Source organism: Eubalaena glacialis, chromosome 8 (genome assembly GCF_028564815.1).
Source record: "Eubalaena glacialis isolate mEubGla1 chromosome 8, mEubGla1.1.hap2.+ XY, whole genome shotgun sequence".
Taxonomy (NCBI): Eukaryota; Metazoa; Chordata; class Mammalia; order Artiodactyla; family Balaenidae; genus Eubalaena; species Eubalaena glacialis.
Genome location: NC_083723.1, coordinates 57,098,538 through 57,114,243, shown reverse-complemented (window position 1 = coordinate 57,114,243; position 15,706 = coordinate 57,098,538). Strand labels below are relative to the sequence as shown.

The window sequence follows — 15,706 nt, the reverse complement described above, 5'->3', positions numbered from 1 at the left end:
AGGGGGAAGCGTAAGCTGTGACAAAGTGAGAGAGTGGCATGGACATATATACACTACCAAATGTAAAACTGATAGATAGTGGGAAGCAGCTGCATAGCACAGGGAGATCAGCTCGGTACTTTGTGACCACCTAGAGGGGTGGGATAGGGAGGGTGGGAGGGAGAGAGATGCAAGAGAGAAGAGATATGGGGACATATGTATATGTATAACTGATTCACTTTGTTATAAAGCAGAAACTGACACACCATTGTAAAGCAATTATACTCTAGTAAAGATGTTAAAAATAAATAAATAAAATAGTTTATTTTAACAATATGTATTTCTAACACAACATTGTAAGTCAACTATATTTCAATAAAAAATTTTTTTAATATGTAAAAATAAATAAATAAAATGGCCTTTATTAACAGATGACATGACTGTCTATATAGAAAATCTCAAAGAATCTTTAAGCAAGTTTAGCAAGGTCACAGAATATAAGGTCAATATAAAACATTGTATTTCTCTATACTAGCAATTAACAATGGGAAATTATAGTACCATTTGCAATAACATAAAAAATGAAACACTGTTAAATCTAAAAAAATGTAAAAAACGTGTTCAATGAAACTAGAAAACACTGATAAGTCATACCAATTCATGGACTGAAAGATTCAATATTAAGATGTCAATTCTTACCAAATTGAGCTAGTGATTAAATACAATCCCTATCAAAACCCTAAGAGGGTTTTTTGGTTTTGTTTGTTTTGTTTTACAGACAAGCTGATTCTAAAATTTGTACGGAGAAGCAAAGCAGTCCAAACAACTAAAACTATTTTGAAAACTAAAACCAAGTTTAAGGACTCATACAACTTAATTTCAAGACTTACTATAAAGCTATTCAGTATTGACATAAGATAGATATATAGATCCTTGGAACAGAAATCTAGAAATAGAACCACACATGTATGGTCAATGTATATTCAACAAAGGTGCCAAGGTTATTCAATGGGGGACCGGATGTTCTCTGCAACAATGATGAAGGAATAATTGGTCACTGATATGCAAAAAAAACCAACCTCAATTCATACCTCACACCATATATAAAACTTAATTTGAGATGTACCAAAGACCTAAATGTAAAACCTAAAACTATAAAACTTCTGAAAGAAAACACAAGAGAATATCTTTGTGGTATTGAATTAAGTAAGGAAAGTTTTCTTAGACAAGACAGAAGAAACAAAAAGGAAAATCTGATATACTGCACTGCATCAAAATTTTTAAATCCTGTTAGGTGAAAGACACTGTTAAGGAAATTAAAAGATAAGGCACAGACTGGGAGAAAACCTTTGCAAAACACACATCTGTTAAAGAACACGTTTCCAGAATATAAAAGAATTCTCAGGACTTATTAATAAGAAACCAAACAACCCTATTAAAAAGAAATGAGCAGAAGATTTGAACACACAATTCACCAAAGAGATAGGATGGCAAATAAGCATATGAAAAGATGCACCAAATATTAGTCATCAGGAAAATACATATTTAAGTCACAAAAAGAGACAACCATACACGCATTAGAATGACCACACTTAAAAATAAATAAATAAAAGCCTTATAATACCAAATGCTGACAAAAATACAGAGAAACTGAAACTCTTATAAATTGCTAATGGAAGTGCAAAATGCTACAACTACTTTAGAAAATAGTTTGGGAGGTTCTAATAAAATTAAATATATACTTATCATATAGCCTAGCAATCCCTCTTCTGGGAATTTACCCAAGAGAATGAAAGCTTATGTCTACACATAGACTTGTACTGAGTGCTTATTCTGACACCAGCTGGTGTACTGCAGTACAATTTCGATGCGAACCACTAGGAGTTAACATCACATTCCACAGGTTTAAAGGCACAGTCTCCACCCTGACTGCCCTTACTCCTGATGCCAGCCACACTTGGGGGTGCCCAGGCCACTGGTACTTTTGATTAACTGCCTACAAATCCAGGGGTTACCACAATTCCCTCAGGTTTGATAATTCACTAGAACAGTTCATAGAGTTCAGAAAAGCAATAAATTATGATTACGGCTTTACTATAAAGGATAAAAATTAGGACCAGTCAAGTGAGAAGACACAAAGAGTGAGGTCTGGGAGGTCCCACAATATGGAGCGTCCATGCTCTCTTCCCTTCCCATGGAATCAGGGTGGGTGGTCACACTTACTGGCACAGCAAGGTGCTCTCCAACCAGGATGCTCTACTGAACTTTGATGTCCAGAGTTCTTATTGAGGTCATCACAGAGAGATATGATTGAAATCACTGGCCATTGACTGAATTCAATCTCCAGTCCTCCTCCTCTCCCCAGAGGTCAGCTGGCTCAAAGCCCCAAACCTCTAATCACATGGTTGATCTTTCTGGTGACAAACCCCATCCTAAGTCAACTCATCTCCTTAGCATAAACTCAAATGATTGAAGGAGCTCATGAATAGCAAAGACAATCCTAATGCTCACAAAAGTCCATGGATTTAGAGTATACCTCCCAGGAACCAAATTCTTTATTATACAACAATGTTTATAGCAGCTTTATTCATAATTACCAAAAATCTTAAAATAACCCAAATGTCCTTTAACTGGTGAGTGGATAACATAACTGTAGTATGTCCATACTATGGAATAGTATTAACAAGAAAAAGAACGAGTTATTGATACATGTTAACAACATACATGAATTTCAAAAGCAACATGACAGTTTTTTTTTTACATAGGCATTGTAAATGCAATAACTATCTACATAGCATTGTCTTATGATCTGTAGCATCAGAGGAACATATCCTTTTTCTGTAATAATTACATTTAGTTCAGGGTTTTGCAACCTCAGTGCTATTGACATTTTGGACCAGATAATTCTTTGTTGTGGGGTGCTATATATAGGATATTTAGCAGCATCCCTGGCCCTACTCATTAAGATGCTAACAGTAATTTCTCCAGCCCTGACAATCAAATATGTCCAGATATTCCCAAATGTTCCATGAGGGGTAACTCACCCCCAGTTTAAAACTGCTAATTCAGTCAAACACAATTTTTACAGTTTTCATAATCTTAAATATTTTGTGGAGACAAACATAGCTTACATCAGTGTAGGAAATTGATAGCATTCAAATTATGCTTTCCATCGGAAAACTCATCCAAATTTTGTATAAGTTAGAAACTTTAGAATAATGTTACTTTTCACACCAGGCAAAAACATATAGTCATTTTAAACCAAAATTATTAAAACTGTCTAATTTGTCCAAGTATTCCCTTTGTTTAGTAATATTATATTTTTCTACATTTACATACCTAATTATTAAAACAAGGACTAGCATTTTTCTTATTTCTTCTTGTTATACACATACAACATATGTATACTTTTGTTTCTTATGTTGTATCCTAGGCAATCAAGGCCATTAATTTAAAGAATGGCTAACTTTTTCCACTCACCTCCTTCAACAAGTATTTGAGTTTCATTAAAGAGCTAGCAAACTTGCCCACTGGACTTTTTTGCTTTCTCTCTGAAAATTATTTTGTTCTTTCATTTTCAATTTATTTAGTCCGAATTAGTCTATTTATGCAATCAAAGTAAGAGCTCCATTAACTTTAAGAGACTTTATAATTAACTTATTAATTATCTATGGAGATACGCAAAGGCATGTAAGTCTATCAACAAATACATTTAGAAAATACTTCATACTCATGTGATAAAAGAATTTCATCCAACTCTTGAGCAAGCTGAGGGGACTCTGGAGGAGTTCAGTGATGGATTTCTTGTTATTTCAGTATATATGCGTGTGTATTTTGTTTTGTTTGTTTTTAACACAAAGCTCTTTTTCATATTTTTTACCTGGCTCATCATGGAGTTTTGTTTTTAAAGAAATGAGAAAGAAAAATCAGGCTACTCAGCACCCTTCAGGTTGCATAGAAAGTCATGAAGCTCGTAACAAACCAGAAGTAATCTTTTCCATTCAATCTGCAGTTCCATTCCACCATACATACAGACCCACTTATAAAACTGTTATAAAAACCAAGAAATATTAATTTCAACCACTCTTACTCTAAAACCACGTAAAACTAATTTCAATTTTTCTTAAATTTTTGTATGTACTCTCTATTTGATGGTTAATCTGTATATCTGAATTAGATATCCTCAGTAGTGCATATAAATGATCAATTTTTATGCTCACTCAATTCCCAGAACTTGAGAGACAATAAAGTGGATGAATGCCATCGGCGAATACAGTATTACAATTATATACAGACATTTGTAAAAGGCTAATTCTCTTTTACAAAGACGGAAAAGGTGCCCCCCCCCACTTATATACATACAAACACACACACACACACACACACACACAAAGTAGGCTTACTTTTACAACTTTATCCATGAATCAAAAATAAAGAACACACACACACACACAGAAGTAGCAGGCTTACTTTTACAACTTTATCCATGAATCAAAAATAAAGAACAAAACTCACCAATTTGTTGTAGCAGCTTTGGAAGGAGGGAGGTCAGAAACACAAAGGATTGCAAGGAGCCACTATCTTTCAAGCAGGCACAAAAACTTTTTTTCTTGAACGTCTTTTTTTAGCTTTTTGTGCTGTGCAAGTAAGACAAACAACATGGAGGATTCTACCTCTGGCAGAAGAAACACCATTACTGGTGTAGGCTGCAATGTGAACTTCTTAATTCCAAGGCGAGACCTGCTATTGGCCAGACTAAACCTATGTCTGAAATGCCAGTAAGTTTTCTTAAGAATCCTCAAGATGCGCAAACAAAAAAAGCAAATGGCTGCTTGAGAGAGAATCAGAAGTTCAGACCACAAAAAAATCAGCTTCCCAACATTGCTTCCACCAATAGAGAAATAAAAAATCTGTGCACTAATCAAAATCAGAACCAGATTGACCTAGACTCAGAAAAAGAACCAGAGGGAAGAAAAGTAGGAAACAGTCAGCAAGGGTGAAAGCTCTAATTGTTGAATGAGTTTCATCCCTGGAGGCAAACTCAGTTCACCTGGGCATCCCAGGGGAACTTTAACTTGTCAAAGGAAAACGGAGACACAAGAGCATTTTAGGAAAGGCTTTTACTTATAAAGAAGACTGCAAAAGAATTTTCAGGCTCTAGAAAGACTGGCTCACAAAATAAAAAGGACAACAGTTGAAAGTAAAATATCCCACGAGTATCAATGTTACTGAGTTAATAGCCTGGTCATGGGAGTAAAACAGCAATTTTCTCATGTAATCATTCATCTCACATCTTTAAACATCAAGAAAAACCCTGCTTTTCTTGTTTATCTCAGTTGCAAAGTCCCTCTCTTCCCTTCCCCTTCTTCCCAACTATGGGATGCCTATTTAAATCAAGACAAGTTAAAATATTTGGTTTACCTGCCTCTAGCCTTCTCCTCCTCTTAAAGCAGGGCTAGGCAACCCATTTACATTCTCCCTGCAAGACTAGCCACAGATTTGTCAGGTGTTAGCTTGTAGAGAAAAAACAACAATACCCAGAACTGAAGTCTTCAGTTCCTACTGTATTTTGTAAGTGAGAGCACAGATCAGTGGTTCTCAGTTGGCGGCAATTTTGCCCCCAGACATCATTTGGCAATGTCTGGAGACATTTTTGGTTGTCATAGCTGGGGGTGGGGGAAGTGTTACTGGCATTATGTAGTAGGTAGAGCCCAAGAATGCTACTGAACATCTTTAATGCACAGTACAGCTCCCACAACAAAGAATTATATGCAGCCCAAAATATCAATAATGCCACTGTTGAGAAACTGTGGCACAGACTCGAGTAAGATCACCTGTGTTGAGATTTCAGCCTGATCACTTACCAGCTCTAAAACTTTGGTATGCTTGAGTTTTCCCATCTATAAACTGAAGGTAATAGCATCTACACCTCAAAAAGTTGTGATTAGTAAGTGCTGTATAACTGTTGCTATGGGAATCTTTATTGGAAATACACAAATATGTTCCTCCAGCTTCTTGGATTGCAACATACATTCATAACATTATCACTATCTTTCCCCTTTCATCTGCATCTGAATTGTCATGTTTCCACTTCTAGGTGTGGAGGCTTCTACACAAGGATAAATCTTAAAGATCTTCAGTGCGACTCATCGCTTTGTTAGCCATTTCTTCGGATCAAGGTGTTTAGTTGTGTAGAAAAGAGTTAACATAGCAGGTATGACTGCTGTCCTTTGAAAGGCCTGCTTATAAGGTTGGCCTTTGTTCTCAGCTATCTGAGAACTTAGATTTCGGGAGTATGCCTACCATTCCCAAAACTGATAGAAGTGGCTCAGTATGTGTACACCCTTTGTACAAAATATATGGTTTATGTGGAACACGTGCTTTCCTTCCAGGAGTCCAGAATTTTGGTGTCAAGCAGAGGGTGCCTACATGACCTGGCCCCCAAAAAAACTGTAGGCAGTCTTAAATTAGCTTCCTTGATTGGCCATGTTTCACACGTGCTGTCACAACTCATTGCTGGGGGGAATTAAGTGTATCCTGCAAGACTGCATTGGGAGAGGAACTTTGGAAGCTCGTGCCTGGTTTCCCTCAAACTTCACCCCATGCACCCTTTCCCTTTCATCTTGTTCTATATCCTTTTGCTGTAAGAAATCTTTGCTGTGAGTATGACTGAAGGCCGAATCCTGAGAGGCCTCCTGGTGAATCACCAGGGGAGTGGTCTTGCAGTTTTCCAACAAACAATTAGACCTATTGTTTTATTCCACTCAATTATATGTAAAAGTTCATGTTTGCCAACTTAAAATGTCACATTTCATACAATTCTCATACACTGTGCATTGGGAAACAGACATTAAGTATAATTTCCATTCTATTGTTTTTCTTGTGAAGTACTAGGTTCTTAGCTGCTGCCATTGTTCCTAGATCAAACATAGCATCTCCTTATTATATATGGATTAATGTCTGGCACATATTTTAAAATCTGACCTATATTACATTTCTCTCTCCTCTTTGCATTTCCTAGTTATTACTCTTTTGATCACATCAGCAAGATAAGGATCTTTAAGAAGTAGCAAATATCTTTCCTACTTCTCAGGAGACACTCTATTATCCCTCACTGAGTTCATTATTCTGGTATCCAGGGCCAAATTCAACTCCAATATCTCTTGTTAATTTTTCAAATTGTCCTTTTTCTTTCAAACACTGAACTTTGCATACGAATGACAAGCTAAAAAAACAGGAAAAACGAAACCCTAAAACACCATCTCCCAAATTCATGGGTTTTTCTATATAGAGTTTAACTAAAGATGCCTCACCTTTTTTTCTCCCCTACTAAGATTTTTTTTTTAACCACGTTCCTTGGGAACACTATCCTCAAGCTATTAATAGGTATTTATGACAAAAGATTCTGTAGTTAACTAAGTTTGGGAAGTCAGGGAAACAAAGTTAAACAGAGTTATTCATTACATAACTTTTCAGAACCTTTGATACAATCATTTGAATTGTGAAGGAACATTTTAGGGTTTCGAATAGTATGTAGATTTACATTAAGTTACATAAAAGTATAAAATTATTCCTTCAGGAACAACTTAAAGGGACCACTATTTTACAGTATGCATTTTGAGAAACACTATGCCTGCCCCTGGTAGGGTAGGAGTAATCACACTGATGTCTGAGAAGTCTGTGGATATAGATCCAAGAAGCCTACAAAGACTATGGCCAGCTAGGCAAAGCTACATTTCTGAGTATTGAAACTATTGCCTTTAGAAATGAAACCTCTAAAATAGCAGGCAGGCTATGAATTTAAAAGAGATCAAACAAAAATTGTTAATGGATTACTTATAGATCTTCCTCTCTATGAGAAAATTATAATTTTGCATGTAGGGAAGTATGAAGTTTCTTTAACACGTGGCAGTAAATTAGTTGCCCCATAAAAGGAAAAATTAAATTCAGTTAGCTGTAAGTCAGTAATCACTCAATAGTTCATCTATCAACCTGGAACTTGAATTGCTTGATTTCTAAAATGAAAAGAAAGGAAAATACACACAGATAATAAAGACAACTGAGCAAGCATTTTTTCAAGTAATAAAAATACATCACTACTAAATAAAATTCAACAAAAAGGTTTGTTAATACTTTATTAGTATTTTCTAATGGACAAAACATAACGCAAACCAAATAAAATTTTTAATCTTCTTTTTAGTTCAATAAAAATAACTGACATTCTGATTGTTGTTTCTTCTTTGTTAAAGAAGTATTGATAGAATAGTTAGGCACACAGTTGACACTTACTGTACAATGAATGATATGCACAAGTTATCTTTTAACACTTATAATCCTAAAATGTGCTCTTTATATTTTTCCCTTGTAATACAGGAGCCATGCTCCTATAAGCAAAATTTACTAATAACAAAAGAATTTTACAAGGAGTGACAAAAAGACTTTTAAAACAAGTCCTTAAATAAAAGGATGCAGCAACAACGGAATGTAAGTTGTTGGGTTAAGAAGACAGCTTAAACTAGATCTCAAAACATTAAAAATTCATTTATTTTACAATTGCTCAAATACACATGCATTAAATGAAAATATTGCACAAATTAAAATTTTAGATTGTGAAATTTTATATTGTTCTTAATTTTTAAAAAATTGGTACACTTTCCTGGTAGCACTTAACTGTTTGATTTTTTTCCAAACACCAAAGCACGAACTTAAAATGAAGGAACTGAAATATTCAAGGTTTTAAATTAAAAAAAAAAAAAAAAAAAAAAATTAAGGCTAACCAAGTGCATCCATTAGTCAATGGCACAATTGTTTTCAGCAACTATCAGAAAACCCTAATCATAGGAAATGCCCATCTAACCCTTATATATAAATCAAACAATCAATTTTTTAGGTGAATTAACTATAAGTTAGTAGTGATGGTTTCTAAATAGTTTATGTTACCTGAAAAGTCAGAAAACCCAAACAAAGAATGATTAATTTAGAAGGTTCTTGCCTAAAGGCACCACTGACTTAAAAACACATTCAAAAATCAAATATCAGAAGACATAAAGCCTCTTCATGTATATATTCATATATGCAGTAAATGCATTAAATGTAATAACTTTATTAAACATAGTACACTGTACTTGACTTATGGGTTAAATATTTTACACACAGCTCGACCAAGTCATTCAAACAGTATCTCTAATTTTAGCATGACCACGGCTCTCTTTGATGTAAAACATAGATGTGCAAGGAGAAGATGCATAACCATTTACACAGACTACCATTTGACATTTCTGCTTTTGAAATATAAACTCTTTTAAACAAAAATTATTTTAAAAACCCATTTACTCAAATAGTTTTTGGTATGATTGCAGTTCTCTTGCAGGGCTCCATGAAAATTCACAATCCTGCATGACCTTTCTTTCCCTGGTTGATGGCCAGCGTTCCTCACATTATCTAGAAATGCTTTTTCACATGTACACACTAGGCTCTTGCTCTTAGATTTATTTATGTCAAAAATATACTTGAAATGGGCAGGGGTATATCTGAAAATCATTGCACTTACGGCCATGCTGATGCTTCCTACAGACATGTTTCACATATCTTTTCTTCCAAAGCCTGGGGCATGAGGAGAGACCAGGGCAGGAAGACACATTGAGAAGAAGAAATATTATATCTTCCACCAGAGTCAATAAGGATCTTTTCTCATTCGGAAGTTTAAATGAAAGGGATTTCATTTACATAATTCTGAAGACATGCAACACAGGCTGAAAATATGCATACTATAAGTATGCACAACAGCATTATTAATAAATATGATTATTATTATAAAGCTTTAAAGGAAGGCTTTATTCTATTCGGCTTCACTTTGTAAGTAGGATCTCAGTGAGAACAAGACAATAACATCCTGTTCCAATCTTAAAGCTCCCAAACAACTGGGATACCAATACTTTGTCCCTTTATCTTAAGCACCCGGACGTTCTTTTAATACCAGCATCTTGGCTCAGTGGTCTGATAAATAGCTTCACTATTTTAAGGTTTTAGTGTTAAATATTTTTAAAACAAAAAACGCTGACACACCCAAACCCTTAGTCAGTGGAAGTATTTAAAACTATGCAGAAATCCTGCATACAAAACATATGAAGACTTCCAAGATTGACAAATGGAGAATGAGAAAACTATAGGAAATGCAGAGGCTCCAAAACTGGAAAAGGTATTTTGTTGTTGTTGGTATAAAATTATTTTAGGGACTTAAATGTATATACCGAGGGGTTTTGCCAACTTGCTTTATTTAGTAGAATTTTACATTATGCAAAATATAAATAAAGCCTATTTTAAAAAATATTATAGTTCTGTTTTCATTATTTATTTTCATATATGTACACTATAATAGAGTTAAGAATTTGTATGTTTACATACGACTAATAAACTCATTTAATCCTTTGATTTGCTATTTTTGCAATCACCTAACGTATGTCTAGATCACACAATTTAAAATCATCATATAGTAACTTTCAATAGAGTACTGTTTTTTAAATTTCCACATTTTTATAAGTATTTGGCAGTTCTTTCAACAAATTATAGCCCCTATTATATAATCAGTAATCTCTTAAAGATAAAGAAAACTGTAATAATTTCGAAACTTAAATAAGAGCCATCATATGCTTCTTTTTACACACAGAATGCCAAAATAAAGCTTATGACTGAGTACCATAAGAGCAAAATAGAGCCCTTAAGACACATAAGAATCAATTAAAATCTGTTTTCTACCAATGAATAACAAATCCAATGAAATTTTTGTTTTGACTGGTTCTATTTTATACTAGGTTTTTACCTTATGTCACAAAACTGTAATTTGGATATAATGTTACTTCATACTTTAAGGGCATTCTGTCACTTTCCCTAGACCTGAAACAGATGTTCCAAAGATCACTCACCTGGCTATCTACACTATATCAAAATTCTGAAAAAGGCCTATAAAATCATTATGCAAAACAAATCCCTCCATATAGTACATTGCACAGTTTCCCACTGTTAAACAAATCAGCCAATTTATCTGTGAACTCTTGTTTTGTGCTTTCCTTAGCTCTCATATATACACTCTGGCACTTTGTCATTGCTGGAGAATGCTGATTAGTTTGAAACGGAAGAGACCAACGTCATTCTTGCTTGAGATGGGGGCAGTATCCTCTCAGTGTTGCAAAAATATGCACCAAATCATTTAAGACACAGAAATCTCTCTTGGTAGTGGCTGGATAATAGACAAGGATGAGAAGAACCACAGTCTTGTGGATGTATTAATAATCTATTTTGAGACACTAAAAGACTGGTGCAGACACAACAGTATATGAGTTAAGCCCCAGAAGATCCGTCCATACCATCAGTCCTGGACAAAACGAACACCAGCTTCACAGATTGGAGTGTCACCTTTTCTGTAAAGAAGGCGCTTGAGTAGTTTGAAGTTTCTGTTTATATTTCTGCATCTGCTTTGACCGTGAATGCAGTCTGTTGAAAAGTTCACGGAATTTATACTGTGGAAATAAGGTTTCCAAAAAGCCTTCCAAAAAGACATAAACCATCCTCCTATTTAACTGGTTGTGCTGAAACATTTCAAAAACACGAAGAATACCTTTCCGTGTTGTCTCAGCCCCAATAATGTGCTTCAGTTCATCTAAATGAAGCGGGGGAGAGGGGAAATAAACACAATTCATTATTCAAAGGAAATCCAAGGCCTAAACTATGCTAAGTATGTAAAGTACAAAGCAGAGTAACTGATAAATAGCAAGTATTCAGTTAATGACCTTAACATACGTTTAATAACGGACTTAAAACTTATATACGTTTGCAAGCATGCATGCACTTACGCAATAGATACTGTGAGACAAATACAGCACAGGAGAAAGTAGGAAACCCCAAATTAGAGTTGTAATCTTGTCCCTTAATACCTATATGACAACTTACCCACCCTAAGTTTGCATCCTCATCTGTAAAATGGGAATTTATAATAACCAATATCATTATAACTGTAAGAATTTATAAAGACTTGATGAGACAATGTGAAAAGTGACCTGTAAACTCTAAAACACTATACACATACTCTTACTACATTTAATGCACAGTGAGAAATACTATAAGAAAATGTGTGAAAGTTGATCTATGATTTCAAAAAACTTGCAACACAGAAACAGTGCCATTAAAATACTAAAAGCATAAAGACACTTACAAGGGGGGAAATGCAACATGAGTTAATAAGGAAAGGTTCCCTTCAAGGAAGTGACAACTGAAGTAGATTTTGCTACCTGGGCAGCATTGTCATAGGTGCAAAAAGATGAAGGATTTAAGAACAGGAATGAGCAAATGAGCACTAAGTGGAAACGAAAACAAGACAGGCTCAAGAAATGGGGTAGTAAAGTTTGATTGAATTTTAGGATTCCTGTAAGAGAAAGTGGTGAAAAAAATGGAAAACTGACAGTACTGTGACTGTCAGGGTAAGCAAGTTTGGAGTTTACTCATAGGCAACAGGAAGTTACTAGAGACACGTAAATATGGGAACACCATGTATTATTCTTTTTTTTTTTCCTCTTTTATTCTTGAATTTTATTTTTTTATACAGCAAGTTCTTATTCGTCATCCATTTTATACACATCAGTGTATACATGTCAATCCCAATCGCCCAATTCATCACACCACCACCACCACCCCCTGGCTCCTTTCCCCCCTTGGTGTCCATACGTTTGTTCTCTGCATCTGTGTCTCTATTTCTGCCCTGCAAACCGGATCATCTGTACCATTTTTCTAGGTTCCACATATATGCGTTAATATATGATATTTGCTTTTCTCTTTCTGACTTACTTCACTCTGTATGACAGTCTCGAGATCCAGCCACGTCTCTACAAATGACCCAATTTCGTTTCTTTTTATGGCTGAGTAATATTCCATTGTATATATGTACCACGACTTCTTTACCCATTCGTCTGTCGATGGGCATTTAGGTTGGTTCCATGACCTGGCTATTGTAAATAGTGCTACAATGAACACTGGGGTGCATGTGTCTTTTTGAATTCTGGTTTTCTCTGGGTATATGCCCAGTAGTGGGATTGCTGGGTCATATGGTAATTCTATTTTTAGTTTTTTAAGGAACCTCCATACTGTTCTCCATAGTAGCTGTATCAACTTACATTCCCACAAACAGTGCAAGAGGGTTCCCTTTTCTCCACACCCTCTCCAGCATCTGTTGTTTGTAGATTTTCTGATGACGCCCATTCTAACTGGTGTGAGGTGATACCTCATTGTAGTTTTGATTTGCATTTCTCTAATAATTAGTGATGTTGAGCAGCTTTTCATGTGCTTCTTGGCCATCTGTATGTCTTCTTTGGAGAAATGTCTATTTAGGTCTTCTGCCCATTTTTGGATTGGGTGGTTTGTTTTTTTAATATTGAGCTGCATGAGCTGTTTATATATTTTGGGGATTAATCCTTTGTCTGTTGATTTGTTTGCAAATATTTTCTCCCATTCTGAGGGTTGTCTTTTTGTCTTTTTGTCCCTTTGCTGTGCAAAAGCTTTTAAGTTTCATTAGGTCCCATTTGTTTATTTTTGTTTTTATTTCCATTACTCTAGGAGCTGGATCAAAAAAGATCCTGCTGTGATTTATGTCAAAGAGTGTTCTTCCTATGTTTTCCTCTAAGAGTTTTATAGTGTCCGGTCTTACATTTAGGTCTCTAATCCATTTTGAGTTTATTTTTGTGTATGGTGTTAGGGAGTGTTCTAATTTCATTCTTTTACATGTAGCTGTCCAGTTCTCCCAGCACCACTTATGGAAGAGACTGTCTTTTCTCCATTGTATATCCTTGCCTCCTTTGTCATAGATTAGTTGACCATAGGTGAATGGGTTTATCTCTGGGATTTCTATCCTGTTCCATTGATCTATATTTCTGTCTTTGTGCCAGTACCATACTGTCTTGATTACTGTAGTTTTGTAGTATAGATGGAAGTCTGGGAGCCTGATTCCTCCAGCTCCGTTTTTTTCCCTCAAGACCACTTTGGCTATTCGGGGTCTTTTGTGTCCCCATATAAATTTTAAGATTTTTTGTTCTAGTTCCGTAAAAAATGCCGCTGGTAATTTGATAGGGATTGCACTGAATCTGTACATTGCTTTGGGTAGTATAGTCATTTTCACAATATTGATTCTTCCAATCCAATGACATGGTATATCTCTCCATCTGTTTGTATCATCTTTAATTTCTTTCATCAGTGTCTTATAGTTTTCTGCATACAGGTCTTTTGTCTCCTTAGCTACGTTTATTCCTAGGTATTTTATTCTTTTTGTTGCAGTGGTAAATGGGAGTGTTTCCTTAATTTCTCTTTCAGATTTTTCATCATTAGTGTATAGGAATGCAAGAGATTTCTGTGCATTAATTTTGTATCCTGCACCTTTACCAAATTCATTGATTAGCTCTAGTAGTTTTCTGGTGGCATCTTTAGGATTCTCTAGGCATAGTATCATGTCATCTGCAAACAGTGACAGCTTTACTTCTTTTCCGATTTGGATTCCTTTTATTTCTTTTTCTTCTCTAATTGCTGTGGCTAGGACTTCCAAAACTATGTTGAATAATAGTGGTGAGAGTGGACATCCTTGTCTTGTTCCTGATCTTAGAGGAAATGCTTTCCGTTTTTCACCATTGAGAATGATGTTTGCTGTGAGTGCGTCGTATATTGCCTTTATTATGTTGAGGTAGGTTCCCTCTATGCCTGCTTTCTGGAGAGTTTTTATCATAAGTGGGTGTTGAATTTTGTCAAAAGCTTTTTCTGCATCTATTGAGATGATCATATATGGTTTTTCTCCTTCAATTTGTTAATATGGTGTATCACATTGATTGATTTGCGTATATTGAAGACTCCTTGCATCCCTGGGATAAATCCCACTTGATCATGGTGTATGACCCTTTTAACGTGTTGTTGGATTCTTGCTAGCATTTTGTTGAGGATTTCTGCATCTTTATTCATCAGTCATACTGGTCTGTAATTTTCATTTTTTGTATTATCTTTGTCTGGTTTTGGTATCAGGGTGATGGTGGCCTTGTAGAATGAGTTTGCGAGTGTTCCTTCCTCTGCAATTCTTTGGAAGAGTTTGAGAAGGATGCGTGTTAGCTGTTCTCTAAATGTCTGATAGAATTCACCAGTGAAGCCATCTGGTCCTGGACTTTTGTTAGTTGGAAGATTTTTAATCACAGTTTCAATTTCATTACTTGTGATTGGTCTGTTCATATTTTCTGCTTCTTCCTCGTTCAGTCTTGGAAGGTTATACCTTTCTAAGAATGTGTCCATTTCTTCCAGGTTGTCCATTTTATTGGCACAGAGTTGCTTGTAGTAGTCTCTTAGGATGCTTTGTATTTCTGTGGTGTCTGTGGTAACTTCTCCTTTTTCATTTCTAATTTTCATGATTTGAGTCTTCTCCCTCTTTTTCTTGATGAGTCTGGCTAATGGTTTATCAATTTTGTTTATCTTCTCAAAGAACCAGCTTTTAGTTTTATTGATCTTTGCTATTGTTTCCTTTGTTTCTATTTCATTTATTTCTGCTCTGATCTTTATGATTTATTTCCTTTGGGTTTTGTTTGTTCTTCTTTCTCTAGTTCTTTTATGTGTAAGGTTAGATTGTTTATTTGAGATGTTTGTTGTTTCTTGAGGTAGGACTGTATTGCTATAGACTTCCCTCTTAGAACTGCTTTTGCTGCATCCCATAGGT

At 35.2% G+C, this 15,706-nt stretch overlaps 1 protein-coding gene across 4 annotated transcripts in view; it reads right to left on the bottom strand.

Moving 5' to 3' along the window:
- Positions 1-10,529: 10,529 nt before the first annotated feature.
- SNX13 (sorting nexin 13) overlaps positions 10,530-15,706 on the bottom strand; it is a 141,650-nt gene continuing 136,473 nt past the window's right edge. For all 4 annotated transcript variants that reach the window (XM_061198523.1, XM_061198522.1, XM_061198521.1 and 1 more), the window contains one exon: positions 10,530-11,635. In XM_061198523.1, coding sequence (XP_061054506.1) covers positions 11,388-11,635 — 248 coding nt within the window. In that variant the 3' untranslated portion in view covers positions 10,530-11,387. The remainder of the gene's footprint in view (positions 11,636-15,706) is intronic.